This window comes from Talpa europaea (assembly GCF_964194135.1).
Source record: "Talpa europaea genome assembly, chromosome: 4".
NCBI classification, from domain to species: Eukaryota; Metazoa; Chordata; class Mammalia; order Eulipotyphla; family Talpidae; genus Talpa; species Talpa europaea.
In genome coordinates this window covers 32,785,775-32,802,816 of record NC_140070.1, presented here as the reverse complement: position 1 = coordinate 32,802,816, position 17,042 = coordinate 32,785,775, and the positions used below count along the sequence as shown (strand labels likewise).

At 35.9% G+C, this 17,042-nt stretch overlaps 1 protein-coding gene across 2 annotated transcripts in view; it reads left to right on the top strand.

Annotated features, from left to right (window-relative positions):
- The window catches only part of IDO2 (indoleamine 2,3-dioxygenase 2), a gene marked incomplete at its 5' end in the record, with an annotated part of 56,090 nt that overhangs the window by 8,461 nt on the left and 30,587 nt on the right, over positions 1-17,042 (top strand). For both annotated transcript variants that reach the window (XM_084231045.1, XM_084231044.1), the window contains one exon: positions 7,977-8,072. In XM_084231045.1, the coding sequence (XP_084087171.1) occupies positions 7,977-8,072 (96 nt within the window). The remainder of the gene's footprint in view (positions 1-7,976; positions 8,073-17,042) is intronic.

Genomic DNA, 17,042 nt, shown 5'->3' with positions numbered 1-17,042 from the left:
AGAAGAAATAACACTCATTAACATATACTCACCAAACGAAGGAGCACCAAAATATATTAGACAACTGTTGTCCTCTCTGAAAACAGACATCAGAGAAAACACATACGTAGTGGGAGACTTCAACACACCACTATCAACAATGGATAGATCAACAAGACAAAAAATAAGTAAAGAAACTAAAGCTCTAAATAAGGACCTAGAGCAATTGGGCTTAACAGACATCTATAGAACACTAAACCCCAAAAAAACGGAGTACACATTTTTCTCAAGCGCACACGGATCATTCTCCAGGATCGATCACATACTGGGGCACAAGACAAACATCAACAGATACACCAAGATTGAAATCATATCAACCATCTTTTCTGACCATGAAGGCATCAAACTAGAAATAAACCATAAAAAGAAGGCAAGGAACTTTCCTACCTCATGGAGATTAAAAGCCACACTACTGGAAGACCATTGGACTAATGAGGAGATCAAAGAAGAAATTAAAAAATTTTTTGAATTGAACGACAAGGAGGACACCAATATCCTAAATGTATGGGATGCAGCAAAAGCAGTAATAAGAGGAAAATATATAGCAATAGAAGCTCACATCAAGAAACAAGAAAGAACGCAAAGAAACAACCTAATCTCGAAGCTCAAAGATCTAGAAAAAGAACAACAAAAAACCCCCAAAACCAGTAGAAGAAAAGAAATAATAAAAACCAAAGCAGAAATAAATGAAATTGAAACTAAAAAAACAATCCAAAAGATCAATGAAACCAAGAGCTGGTTCTTTGAAAAAATCAATAAAATAGACAAACCCCTAGCCAGGCTCACAAAAGAAAAAAGGGAGAAAGCACAAATAAACAGGATCATCAATGAAAGAGGAGAAATCACAACGGACACAGCAGAAATCAAAAGAATAATCAGTAACTACTATGAACAGTTATATGGAAACAAGTTTAACAATCTAGAGGAGATGGACAAATTCCTACAACTCTACAATCACCCAAAGCTAGATAAAGAAGAAATAGAACACCTAAACAGACCAATTACAATTAGCGAAATTGAAATGGTAATCAAAAACCTCCCCAAAAACAAAAGCCCAGGACCTGATGGATTTACAAATGAATTCTACCAAACATTCAGAGACGAATTAGTGCCTATCCTTCACAAACTCTTCCAAAAAATTGAGAAGGAAGGGACAATACCAAACACGTTCTATGAAGCCAACATTACACTAATACCAAAACTGAACAAGGACAACACAAAAAAAGAAAACTACAGTAAATCTCCCTAATGAACACTGATGCAAAAATCCTCAACAAAATTTTAGCTATCAGAATCCAACAATGTATCCATAAGATAATTCACCACGACCAAGTTGGATTCATTCCAGGGGCACAAGGATGGTTTAACATCCGAAAATCAATCAACGTTATCCAACACATCAACAAAAAGAAATATAAAAACCATATGATAATATCAATAGATGCTGAGAAAGCTTTCGACAAAGTGCAACACCCATTCATGATAAAAGCCCTTGAAATTCTTGGGATACAAGGAACATACCTCAACATCATAAAGGCCATCTATGACAAGCCAACAGCCAGTATCATTCTCAATGGTGAAAAGCTGAAAGCAATTCCATTAAGGTCTGGAACAAGACAAGGATGTCCACTCTCACCATTGCTTTTCAATATAATACTGGAAGTCCTAGCCAGGGCAATAAGACAAGAGAAAGACATCCAAGGAATCCAAATAGGAAAAGAAGAAGTCAAACTATCACTATTTGCAGACGATATGATATTATATATAGAGAACCCCAAAAACTCCACAGAAAAGCTAATTCAACTCATCAATCAGTTCAGTAAAGTGGCAGGATACAAAATCAACACGCAAAAGTCAGTAGCCTTCCTATACACAAACAATAAATCTGAAGAAGAAGAAATCAAAAAGACCATCCCTTTTGTTATTGAAACAAAAAAAATCAAATATTTGGGAATAAATCTAACAAAAGAGGTAAAGGACCTATACAAAGAAAACTATAAAACACTGTTAAAAGAAATAGAAGAAGACACAAAGAAATGGAGAGACATCCCCTGCTCATGGATTGGAAGAATAAACATTATTAAAATGGCCATCCTTCCAAAAGCAATATACAGATTCAATGCTATTCCAATCAAAATTTCAATGTCATTCTTCAAAGAAATAGAACAATTATTGATGAAATTCATATGGAATCACAAAAAACCCCGAATAGCCAAAGCTCTCCTGAAAAAAAAGGAAGGGAATGGAGGCATCACACTCCCAGACTTCAAACTATACTACAAAGCCATAATCATCAAAACTGCATGGTATTGGAACAAGAACAGGCATACAGACCAATGGAATCGAATAGAAAATCCAGAAATAAACCCACAGATTTATGGTCAACTAATCTTTGACAAAGGAGCAAAGACTATGCATTGGAGCAAAGAAAGTTTGTTCAATAAATGGTGCTGGGAAAACTGGGTCGCTACATGCAAAAGAATGAAGCTTGACCACTACCTCACACCATACACAAAAATCAACTCAAAATGGATTAAAGAACTAGACATAAGACCTGAAAACCATAAAATATATAGAAGGAAATATAGGCGAAACACTACGTGATTTGCACATCAAAGACATCTTTACAGACACATCACCCAAAGCAGTGATAGTGAAGGCAAAGATAAACAGCTGGGACTACATCAAATTAAAGAGCTTTTGCACAGCAAAAGAGACAATAACAAAAACAAAGAGAAACCCCACCAACTGGGAGAACATTTTTGCACCCAACACTAATGATAAAGGACTGATCACAAAAATCTGCAAAGAGCTGATGAGACTCAACAACAACAAAGAAAATAATCCAGTCAAAAAATGGGCAGAAGAGCTAAAAAGAAACTTCTCTGAAGAGGAAATGCAAATGGCCAACAGGCATATGAAAAAATGTTCAACATCACTTGTCATCAGGGAAATGCAAATCAAAACTACCATGAGATACCATCTTACACCAGTGAGAATGGCACATATTAAAAAAACTAGCAACAACAAATGTTGGCGAGGGTGTGGAGAAAAAGGAACTCTTCTGCACTGTTGGTGGGAGTGCAAACTGGTCCAACCACTGTGGAAAGCTGTGTGGAGATTTCTGGACCTACTAAACATAGAGCTTCCATATGATCCAGCAATTCCACTCCTAGGTATTTACCCAAAGGACACAGAAACATCAATTCCAAAGAACACCTGCACCCCTATGTTTATAGCAGCACTGTTTACAATAGCTAAGCTTTGGAAACAACCCAAATGCCCAAAAATAGATGACTGGATCAAGAATATGTGGTACATATACACCATGGAATATTACTCAGCATTCAAAAAAGATAAACACATGCAATTTGCAGCAACATGGATGGCGCTGGAAGGGATCATGCTCAGCGAAATAAGCCAAAAAGAAAAAGAAAAATACCGAATGGTCTCACTCATAGCAGGAATCTAGAAAACTTAAATAAGGGACCAGGAAAATGAATAACTATAAGAAAGTGAAAATCAAAATCAAGAAAAAACTATGAACCAGAGACACTTTTAGGGGGGCGGGGGCGGGAGGGGAGGGATTGGGGTCAGAATGGGGGGGCTGCAATTGTATGGGGAATATAACAATAAAATTTATTTAAAAAAAATAATAATAATAATAAAAAAAAGAAAATCCAAAAAAAAAAAATAAGTTCTCTATTTAATTGTCTTATATTTTATTTTACTTTATGCAAGTTTTGTAGCTTGAGACAATCCCAATTATTTTTGTGCCTAACAGCTTCGCCATAGGGGCTGATTCACCAAATAGATCTTTATTGCTTATATCTTGGGACTTAAAGTCAATGTTTACTTCTATGTATTTTACTCTTGCAGGACTTAGATATAAATTTGTTATCCATTCACAGTTCCTTATTAAGTATGGTATTAGCTAGCAATGAAACTTTGTTCTTTTATGTACAGGCTTCCACTTTTCCCAACACCATATGTTAAAGAGGCTATCTTTCCCCCATTTTATGGTCGTCGATGCTTTATCAGAGATTAGGTGTTAGCAGATGTGTGGACTTACTCCATTGTGTCCTTTCACTTCTGTTCCATTGGTCTATACATCTATTTTTGTGCCAATACCATATATTTTAAATCCTGTTGCTTAATAGTCAAGTTTGAAGTAGGTAATGTGATACCTCCATTTCTCCACTTTTACTAAGGATTGCTTTTAAAATCGAGGCTTTTATGGTTCCACATAAATTTCAGTATTTTTTTTTCCATTTCTTTGAAAAATATTGCTGGTATTTTGAAGGGTGTGGCATTCTTTTTGTGCATCATTTTAGTCAGGATAGCCATTTTGACATTTATTTTTATTTTTTAAAGATTTTACTTATCATTTGTACAAGCACTAGGTACAGTCAGAAACGCGGGAGGGTGAGAGAATTCACCAGGGACAGAGCGGAGAGCAGAACAGGCAGACTGAACAAGTACACTGATGAGGGGAGCAGCGGGAGGCAGGAGAGGTCTGCGAGCCTTGTGGGACCCTCGTCTGGTGGCTGGTGATCGAACCTGTGCTGCAAAGGCTATGGACAGCTTCGCAACCCAGCGCTCAACCCCTGCACCACCGGGGAGGCCCCATTTTGACCTTTTGATTGCATTGATTCTCCTCATCCATAAGCAGGGGTTATCCTTCCATCACCTGATATTGCTATCTGAGTCTTTTAATGGCATCTTAGGGGTTCTCTTTTTGTAGGACTTTTACCTTCTTTGTTACTTGAGACTGAGACATGTAGTTCTTTTTTGGAACAATTATAAATGGAATTATTTTCTTAATATCTTTTGTTCCTTTTCATTGTATGTAAAAGGGCTATGGATTTTTGTGTGTTGATTTTGTTACCTGCCACTTTGTTCTATTCATTTATTGTTTCTAATATCTTTTTGATGGAATCTTTAGGATTTTCTATGTGTAATATCATATCATCTACTAATAGCGGTAGTTTTACTTCTTTTCCTAGCCAGATTCTCTTTATTTACTGTGCTTGTCAGGTAACTCTTCTGTGTGTGTGTTTGCTTTCTTTTTTTTCTTTTTTTTATTTAAATATTTTATTTTATATAATTCTTACATCTTTTTTCATCTTTGCACAATGTATGCATTTTCATTTTGGTTATATTCCCCATACAGTTGCACCCCCTCCCCCTTATTTTGACTCTAGTCCTTCCTTTCCCTGCCCCTCCCACCCAGTGTGTCTCTGGTTTATAGTTGCTTGTTGATTTTGATTTTTACTTTGTATTGATTAGTCTTTTTCCTGGTCTCTTATTTAGGTTTTCTAAATTCCTGCTATGAGTGAGACCATCTGGTATTTTTCTTTTTCTTTCTGGCTTATTTCACTGAGCATGATCCCTTCTAGCTCCATCCATGTTGCTGTAAACTGCATGTGTTTATCTTTCTGATTGCTGAGTAATAGTACTAAATTAAACAGAAGTGGCACACACTTTAATAATTTGATTTTCTCTGAAAGCTAGTAAAGGATATCTAGTTTGTTTTGAATTGATTCATGGTCAATGATAGAAAGAAGAGGATTAAATAAACTCTATAATTTTCAGAGATTTTTGTTTGGATGTTATATTTTCCCAGGTTATGAGTTAGTTAGGAACTTGAACCCAGTTTTTTCTTAGATTCTGAGAGACAGAGGACCTTGAAGAAGTGACTCAGGGGTAACTTACACAATTCTACCTCTCCAAACTTAACACTTTCCAAATTCCTGTATTATTATAATGTAATATGTAATATATAATAGACATAATGCTTTAGGTATATAATAATATACCTCATCTTCCTTTCTCCTCTTTGCACCCAGCTCTCTCAAGTCATTTCACTGGGCCTTTACTACCATATGCCAAGAAATTTAGTTCATGAAAAGTTAATTCCCTGCAATTCCAGACTTTCTCCTTCTCCTGCTTCAAAGTGAGATGCCCATCTGGGCTCTTTCTTTCTTCCTTCCCTTCTACCATAACATTTTGCTTTTCATTACTTCTCACTTTCTTGTATCTTCAGTCTCTCCTTTTTGCAATAGCAGACCATAAATCAAACTGTTCAAGTTCATTTTCTAATCCTTAAAAGGAGATATTTCTCAAACACAAATTTCTCATTTACAAATGCTTTATTGTACTCTTAAAAAGGAAAATTACTTTTTTGTCTCTATTTTATTCTTCTTCAATACACTAAAATGACCCAACCTAAATTTCTATGCCATGTATTGAGACTGACATATATTAATACCTTACTAATTTTTGTATTTTTATCTGAAGGGGCAATTTTACTTTAACTTTTAATAAAGCATTTGATCTGAGAAGGTCCTTTTGAGAAATCCTCTAAAATTCTTACTTTTATAGGGTGATTCTCTCCTCAATAATTGAGCCTCAATAAATGTATTTTTTTATTTGTATTGCTGGTTTCGGTTCCTCTATTTGCCTTGTAAATCCCAGAGTGCTGACCAGATGGCCTTCTGCTTTGACTTTGCAACATCCCCAAATGACCTGTAATCTTGTGGTTTTAACCACTAAGTGGAATTTTCACTAAATATGCCTCCAAATGATATAGTTCTAATATTAATTGTCTCCTGAACTTCAAGTTGTATATCCAAAGTGTCATATCTTGGCAGGCCACACACACACACACACACACACACACATACCCTAGAGTCTTTGTTTTCATGCTCTCTATTGACTTCCACCTGCATTCTTGTTGCAATTTGTGTTCTCACTAATTCAGCAAGTCACAAAACACGGAACATGGAAATAACCCTCATTTCCTCTTCTTCTTAACTCAGAAATAGTAATGTTCAGTTGTACAGATTGTACAGAGAATGGGGTCCAGATTATAGAGATAGAGCAGGAGTTGGCAAACTTTTTCTAGAAAAGAGCTAAACAATAAATACTTTAAACTTTGTATAGCATATAATTTTTGTTGCAATTGCCCAACTCTGCTTCAGTAATGCAAAATCATCTATAGATATTAAGCAAGCAAATGAATGTGACTATGTTCCAATTAAAATTTATTTACAACAGTAAGTATAGTTTCCAGTTTCCTGGGATAAATTCGGGGTTAATGAGATCTGTCTTTATGTTCTACTTGACTAAACCATGGGCCCAGAGTGGGCACATAGAGCTACAATTAGATGTGGGATCATTTTGTCTTTGGTCTCTCCCCATCCCCACACACCCACCTGCCCCTCTAAAAGTTAATAATCACATCATTTCACTTTTACTTTCCAAATATTTCTTGAATATGCTTTGTTTTCCCAAATTCACTGTCATTGACTAAGTTTAGTCCTTGAACAGCTTTTCAAAAGTTTTCTAATCTGACTTTATATATTAAAAACCCATGAGCAAGATTATCATGCTAAAATTCCAATTGAACTGTGTCACCACATTACAAAAAATAAAGTTTTGTAAAAGGTGAATTTGATCTAATTTTCTAGTCTCACTTTCCATCTTCCTTTCGGTTAAGCTTTATATTCTAGTCATGCTGAAATATTTGTAGTCCCAAGAAGTATAGTTATTTCTATCAATTTTGCTACATTCACATCAAATTTCCACCAAGAAAAGTCACTTTCAGTCATTAAATCTAGTCCCAACATCATATTTCCATGAATATTTCCCTTTACCCTCAACCCTTGACAGAATTAATCATGCCTTCTTTTTGCAAGTGCTTAAGTTTATGTACAACTCAGTAATTGAACATATTACACTGTGTTGGAATATATCTGACAACATTTGTTTTCTCCCTTATGAGGACATGTACTTTTTAAGCACAGGGTTGTATTTTAGTCCTCTTTGTACCTGCAGTGCCTACTATATAGTGGATTATCAATATTTACAGCTGTTCAATGAAGGTACTTCCCTGAAAGGTATATAATACTGAGATATTTTTATTTTGAATGCAGAAAGAACTTCCAGATCATTACAATCCTTGGATGGAAATTGCCAGCAAACTTCCTTACCTGATTGAGAAATACCAGCTTCGAACTCAAGTGAAAGAAGTATGTCTTTTTTTTTTTTAAAAAAAAAAATCATCTCCTTAACCTCTTCTCAACATCCTACTTTCATACTTTCATTCTCACACCACTTTTTTTCCCCTCCTCAGCCTGGTCAAAGTGAGTTTATTGACCCAACGACATTAGTCACTGCCATTGAACTGATCAACAAAGCTATCTCCTTTTTCCTGAGGAGGATAAAGATCTGTACATGATATAACTCTTAGTTTTCCCTAAAATGTCCAGAACTTGCACAAAACAATCCCTGAAATATTAAAAATGACAAGCATTTGCTTAAAAGGAATACAAACTGATTGCAAATTGTCGGCAAGCTGGTGGATAAAATCTAGCTGGTGAAGGGCAAACACGGAAATTCTCATGGCCCATATTCCATGTCATTCCATGGCATGTGGCCAGTGCTCCTTAGCCTCTGAGTGAGTTACACTGGCTTTACCATGGGATCTCATAGAATAATTGAGTCAGGGTTGGCCATATATTCTGCGGAAATAATTCGTAAGTCATGAGATAATGCAAGTAATGGTAATAATTTTCAGAGAAGGGACATTACCTCACAGGAACAGTAAGAAGGTACAATAGGAAGAAAACAGATCTTGATTCAGTAAGACCTGAGTCTGAATCTTGATTTTATCACTTAGTAGTTACATAAAATTGACAAACTTACTCAATTCTTATAATTTTGCTTTCTATGTATAAAGTGAGAAAAATCATGATCTAATAGAATATGCAAGAGGGCTAGATGACTTTAGAAGCTTTTCTTACTTCCTGTCACAAAATAGTATTCAATATACATTTATACTTTCCTGTAGTCTCTTCTCCATCTTAATTTTCCCAGCATAGGGTATTGTGTGATTTCAGAAATACAAGGAAGGTTTTCAGAGATAAAAGTAAGGCTTTCCAGCCTCAACAATTCTCTTCATTGACTTAAGCCTAATTAATGTCTTCAGTTAAAAAATACATAGAGGTATCCTGCCCATCTGTGACTGTGTAAGCAGCAGAGAAATGCTCTCCTCCCAAGACTGCCCGCCTGTGACTACACAGGCCTCTCTTTCATCAAACCTGTCCCTTGCAGGGGCAGCTTTTTCTGCTTTCTTGTATTAGTCCAAGTGTCTTTTACTCTCCTTTTAAATAACAAACCTGCCTTTTTGGACATAAAAAACATATATTGACTACCTTCTAAGTAAGTGCACAAGAGTAAGAGATCCTGTAAGAGATCCAAGGGACTGTCTTTACTGCATGAATCTGGTAAATTGAACTTAACAAATATAAACAAACAAACAAACAAACAAAAAACACCTCAATAAGTGCAGAAAAACAGGAGAAAATACCAATAATGTAATAAAAACCTTAAGGTATGTTGTGCCCTATAAAGGAAATTATTTCACATTCACAAGTGAGTCTGTAGTACACATGCAAAGCATCCAAGCAGCAAAAAAAAGACTTCCCAGAGTCTTCCCCTCTCATCTCAGAGGAGCAGGGGGAGTCTGGGACAATTTGCAGAAAGGCAGATTAAAGTCCAATTTGTGAGCTGCACAGACCTCTGGACCAGATTTTACTGGATTAAACTTCCACAGGTGAAGGGCTTTTTGAGTTGGTACTCCTCATATGCACATGCCAATGAGGAAAGACCAATAATGTCTAATTACTTGCCACTGAAAATACAAGAATTGGGGAAACAGCTTAACATAGCAGTGAAATTAACTCCTTGACACTTCTATTGGGTTGCATAGTAGCTCCCAAGAAATCACATCTACTCAGAATGTGTAAAATTATTTGGAAATACAGTCTTTACAGATGTGATCAAATTAACTAATGTTGCATTTTCTTAGGGTGCACTGTAGATCTAATAAGACTAGTGTCCTTCTAAGTAAAAGGAAATTTGAACACCGAGACACAAAACCATAAGGAAGAACACTATGTTAAAATAGAGGCAGAGACTTGAGTGATGCATCTACACACTAAGTTTTACCGAGTTTTGGCAACCACCAGAAACATGGAAAGAATCCTCCCTCAGGCCCCTGCTTTCAGGAGGAAGCAAGCCCCTCCAGAAGGAAACAGAAGGAATGTGGAAGACTGAGAATATCGAGACAATACATTTCTGTTGTTTTAAGTTCCCAGCATCTGCATCTCAGTTTAAGAAAAACAACAAAAAAGCTTATTCACTGTCTTAGAGTCATTTGTCATCTCCTCTCCCTCCACCCCAGTGCCACAAAACATTTTAAACGCCAACTTGCTCACGGAAGCTATGTAAGTGGAAACTCAGCAATACTCTGGAAACATGAGAAAGGAAGTTATATTAGATACTAACGCTAACAAACTGACTTCATTTCTGAACAAGACAAGATCATCCCAAATTAGCAAATGATATGAAGAAAATAAGCAAGTCAAAAAGCAAGAGGAGGGGACCAGATATTCATAGACAAAGGACTGCAATAAAAAATAAAAGGGATTACTACTTTTATAATTTTATTTAATTTATTCAGTATATTTACTTTATTAAAATAAGTAAAATAAACTAAAAGCTCCATACAAACTCAATTAAGTTGGGGAAACATTGATTATAATAAAAATGGTGATTAGAGACTCCCTTGAAAAGTTTTCATGAAGCATAAAGCAGTAAGGTAAAGAAATGCAAGCTATCAAAAAATTTAAAAAAGATAGAAAAAAAGAAATAGATGACCTAAATTCCATAAACAGATGTTCCACAAACAGACTAGTGTGGGTGTAAGAAAAGCAAAGTTTCATGCATGTAAGAACAAATTAAGATCTTATGAAAGGATAAAAGCCCTTGAAATTCTTGGGATACAAGGAACATACCTCAACATCATAAAGGCCATCTATGACAAGCCAACAACCAGTATCATTCTCAATGGTGAAAAGCTGAAAGCAATTCCATTAAGATCTGGAACAAGACAAGGATGTCCACTCTCACCACTGCTTTTCAATATAATACTGGAAGTCCTAGCCAGGGCAATAAGACAAGAGAAAGACATCCAAGGAATCCAAATAGGAAAAGAAGAAGTCAAACTATCACTATTTGCAGACGATATGATATTATACATAGAGAACCCCAAAAACTCCACAGAAAAGCTAATTCAACTCATCAATCAGTTCAGTAAAGTGGCAGGATACAAAATCAACACGCAAAAGTCAGTAGCCTTCCTATACACAAACAATAAATCTGAAGAAGAAGAAATCAAAAAGACCATCCCTTTTGTTATTGAAACAAAAAAAATCAAATATTTGGGAATAAATCTAACAAAAGAGGTAAAGGACCTATACAAAGAAAACTATAAAACACTGTTAAAAGAAATAGAAGAAGACACAAAGAAATGGAGAGACATCCCCTGCTCGTGGATTGGAAGAATAAACATTATTAAAATGGCCATCCTTCCAAAAGCAATATACAGATTCAATGCTATTCCAATCAAAATTTCAATGTCATTCTTCAAAGAAATAGAACAATTATTGATGAAATTCGTATGGAATCACAAAAAACCCCGAATAGCCAAAGCTCTCCTGAAAAAAAAAGAAGGGAATGGAGGCATTACACTCCCAGACTTCAAACTATACTACAAAGACATAATCATCAAAACTGCATGGTATTGGAACAAGAACAGACATACAGACCAATGGAATTGAATAGAAAATCCAGAAATAAACCCACAGATTTATGGTCAACTAATCTTTGACAAAGGAGCAAAGACTATGCATTGGAGCAAAGAAAGTTTGTTCAATAAATGGTGCTGGGAAAACTGGGTCGCTACATGCAAAAGAATGAAGCTTGACCACCACCTCACACCATACACAAAAATCAACTCAAAATGGATTAAAGAACTAGACATAAGACCTGAAACCATAAAATATATAGAAGGAAATATAGGCGAAACACTACGTGATTTGCACATCAAAGACATCTTTACAGACACATCACCCAAAGCAGTGATAGTGAAGGCAAAGATAAACAGCTGGGACTACATCAAATTAAAGAGCTTCTGCACAGCAAAAGAGACAATAACAAAAACAAAGAGAAACCCCACCAACTGGGAGAACATTTTTGCACCCAACACTAATGATAAAGGACTGATCACAAAAATCTGCAAAGAGCTGATGAGACTCAACAACAACAAAGAAAAGAATCCAGTCAAAAAATGGGCAGAAGAGCTAAAAAGAAACTTCTCTGAAGAGGAAATGCAAATGGCCAACAGGCATATGAAAAAATGTTCAACATCACTTGCCATCAGGGAAATGCAAATCAAAACTACCATGAGATACCATCTTACACCAGTGAGAATGGCACATATTAAAAAAACTAAAAAAAATAAAATAAAATAAATAAAAAAATAAAAAAAAAAAACTAGCAACAACAAATGCTGGCGAGGGTGTGGAGAAAAAGGAACTCTTCTGCACTGTTGGTGGGAGTGCAAACTGGTCCAACCACTGTGGAAAGCTGTGTGGAGATTTCTGGACCTACTAAACATAGAGCTTCCATATGATCCAGCAATTCCACTCCTAGGTATTTACCCAAAGGACACAGAAACATCAATTCCAAAGAACACCTGCACCCCTATGTTTATAGCAGCACTGTTTACAATAGCTAAGCTTTGGAAACAACCCAAATGCCCAAAAATAGATGACTGGATCAAGAAGATGTGGTACATATACACCATGGAATATTACTCAGCATTCAAAAAAGATAAACACATGCAATTTGCAGCAACATGGATGGCGCTGGAAGGGATCATGCTCAGCGAAATAAGCCAAAAAGAAAAAGAAAAATACCGAATGGTCTCACTCATAGCAGGAATCTAGAAAACTTAAATAAGGGACCAGGAAAATGAATAACTATAAGAAAGTGAAAATCAAAATCAAGAAAAAACTATGAACCAGAGACACTTTTAGGGGGGCGGGGGCGGGAGGGGAGGGATTGGGGTCAGAATGGGGGGGCTGCAATTGTATGGGGAATATAACAATAAAATTTATTATTAAAAAAAAAAGATCTTATGAAAGATTTAAGTATTTCTTTTTTAAAAAATTGTAGTAGTTTTTAATTGTAGTACAGTTTAGTTTATAACACTGTATATTATTTAAGGGCATAAGTCCACACCTCTTCAGATGTGTTTCCAGATCCCATTCACTACAAAAGCAATCAAAACCTTCCACCATAGTACATTGGTTATTTCTACCAGAAAAATCATTAAGGTATAGATACAAATAGTTATCTTGGCAAAATTTCAAGTTATCAAGTATAATAAGAAAATTTTGCAAATTTTAATCAGGAAACAATAGAGATAAAACTAGATTGCTAACAAAATAACACTTATTTATAAAATATAATTTAACCCCTAATTCAAGTACTGATTTTTTAAAATATCTGGCCATATCAAATGCTGGGGAGGATATACACCAAAAAAGACTCTTACTCATCCTGCTTGTAGGAAAGCAAAACGGTACTGTCATTTTGCAAAATAGTTTGGCAAATTTTTACGAACTTAGATATAAAGTTTATGACCAAATGACTGAGCAATCATACTCCTATGTATTTGCCCATGTAAACTGAAAATTTATATGTACAGAAAAACTTTTGTGGCAATTTTTGTAGGAGCTTTAATCGTAATCATCCAAACTGAAAACAACCAAGAAATAGTTACACTTCGTACAATGTATGGAATATTTGTGTCCCCCCAAATTCATACGTTAAGATTTTAAACCCCTCTGTGATGGTATTGGGAGGTGTATTAGTCTGTCTGAGCTTTCCAGAAAAAAAAAACAAAAACACAACACAATGTTAACAGGATAGATAGATAGTAGATAAGTAGATAGATAAATAGATTGATGACAGATGATATATAGATACTAGATGGAGAGATAGATAGACAGTTGGACAGACAAACAGAAAGACAGACAAACAAATATGAAGACTCAAGAACAAGTAGTTCAGATGCTTGGGCTCAGGAGAAGATGGACCTCCCACTTCCTGAGGGCTCTGAGGTTAGGACCAAGGGGAGAAGTGTCAAGGAGACATAAGGGATGGTGATGGGGAAAAGAAATATCTAAAAATAATATAAAAATAAAGAAATAAAAATCAAAGTTTATTTGCTCAGTACACTACAGAGGAGCACTAGTGCAAGCACTATCCTGACAAAGAGAAATGGGTGGGTGTGGAAAGTGACTCCAGGAACTGAAACAGCAGCGCTCTGGGAGAGGAATGTTCCTGGGCTCTGTCCAAGTTCTCATGCATGGTACTTTCCAATCATCAAAATTTGTTTCTTGGGACTGTGTTATCGTTAAGAGTTTTCATTTTCAACTTTGCAGGAAGCATTGCTCACTGAAGTAGATCAGGCTCCATTCCTTACCCCAAACTCACCCGTGGACATATCCGCTTCTTCCTGAGGGTGCAAACGAGGGCAGTGGGGGGAATCCATACTGCTTCCTTCCATATTTCACCCTCCTGGGATGTGGAGTTGAAATCCTCTCCACCTTTTCCCTTCATGGCACTGTGGAATCCCTTCCTCCTAACAATCATCCTATATAGCTCCAACAATTACTTGGTGGTATTCTTACTTTCGTTTAATAATCATGTCAAGCAGAGAGCAAGTTTACCGCCCTTCCTCCACTTTTTATTGTTCTATTCAGGTCCTAAAAGTATTGAATGATAGCCACATGATAGGGGTGACATTATTTACACTGGCGATGGCTATCAAAAGTTAATCCACCCCAGAAAATGCTTGAGAGACACACCCAGAAATAATGTTTGATTCAGTCATGTTGACTCATAAAATTCCATCATGTAAGGAATTAGCTCATGAGGTACAGCCTTCATAAAATATGATTAATATATTTACAAAAGTGACCCTAGATTGCTATATGGCCCGCTTTTCCTTTCGCGTGAGGGTATAAAAAAAAGATAACACTCTGTAGCCTAAATATGAGCTTGTCACAGAACCCAATTCATAAGAATTAAATTTCTGTGGTTCATAAACCACTAAGTTTAGAATAGTTTGTTATAGCATCCCCATTTGACTGAAACACAGTGTAATAGTCATATAATGGAATATTTTTCAGACCTAAAATAATAGCGATTATATGGTTCTAGTCATATGATATTCAAAAAAAAAAAAAAGGAAAACTCTATAGCAATGGTTTTCAAGGTAGAACAAATGAGTGTTTGACTAATAAAGACAGATTTTGTGTGTGTGTTATACATAGTGGTTCTGTGTGGTACTGTGGTGGTGGATACATAATTTTAAGCATTTCTAAAACCCATAAAATTGCATGCCACTTGGAATGAATTGTTTGCCAATTTTAAGAATAATTTCAATTTTTCAATACCAGAATGTGGAGGAATCCCAGGATGGAATGCTGACTATGACAAATGAATCATATTACAGATGTCTGATGTTACTTCATGAAAGAAGATGGGGGGCAAAAGGAGTTGACCTAAGTTACCATGGAACATGATGTTTTGACTATAATCTATAATGCTAAATAATAAAAAGGAACTGTATATAATTACTGTACTCTAATTGGCTCTAGTTGATACATCATTTTTCATGGGATACAGATTAACTCTGAAACTATTTGCATGTATACTGATTTGAATAGGTAAGTTGATGGATAATAAATGATACTTCACTGTCTGAGATGAGAATTATAGATTAACAAGGTAGAAAGACTAGATTAAACCCGTGGCAACAAATTAGCGGGAGACACAGTATGAAGTCATGTTCAGCATAACATATAGATATATGCATGTGTATATATGGATATATATATATATATATATGCAGGCATATATGATTACATGTGGGTATATACATGTATACAGGTATATATATGGATGGATATATATGGCAGCATATATGTGACTATATGTGTGGATATCTACATGTATACGGGTGTTTTGTAATTTACTTTACAAAATATGGGAGAAAACTCCCTTTATAAGTACCTATAATTTGTTCAAACATAATACTCACTAAGCAGAATTAAGTTTTCAAAAAATCTTATATAACTTTATATTTAGAGTGAGTAACATCATCCAGACATCTTTATTGATTTTTTTTATAAAGTTTAATTTTCTGTTAGCATCCTTTTCTCTTGGGAAAGTTAATATATGTGACACACATATATATACATTTACTACACATGAGTCTGTAAAATATTCTTTAATATTGTCTTTATTTGCAAAAGACAAATGGCAATATCATTTTTTAATGCCACTACCAATTACATACACACAGAATTCTTTGTAATCAGAATGGGACCATCTTGGTGCTACTTACTCTATCACCGAGGGACAGTTTTTCTGTACAGAAGAGTTAATTTTCTTTTTTTTAACTGAGAGCTTTCTTCTCCTTGCATATGCATTACTTTTTATTTATTTATTATTATTTTTTTTTTATAAATTTTTTTTTATAGAGGCATGTTTTTCTTTGTTTGTTTGTTTGTTTGTTTTGTTTATACATGCACTGGGTACAGTCAGAAGCGCGGGAGGGTGAGAGAATTCACCAGAGCCAGAGCGGGGAGCAGAGCAGGCAGAAGGACCGAAGTACACTGCTGAGGGGAGCAGCGGACGGCAGGAGAGGTCTGCGCGCCATGTGGGACCCTCCTCCGGTGGCCGGGGAGCAGCCGGGGATCGAACCGGCGCTGCAGAGGCCGCGGGCAGCTTCGCAACCCAGCGCTCAACCGCTGCGCCACCGGGGAGGCCCCACTTTTTATTTTTTTTTAATTGAAGAAACATTGGTTTAATAATGTATATGACTCTGAGGTATTGGCTCCCACCTCTTGAGATGTAACTTACCACACCCACCACCAAGGTACCCAAAACCCTCCTCCAGAGTCCATTGCGCCCCCTCACATCTTCCCTCTTTCCACTGATGGCCTCAACTTACAGTCAGATTTCTAGGACTTGTCTTTGGTTTGGTTTTGTCTGACTCTTTGTTTTGTTTCCCATCC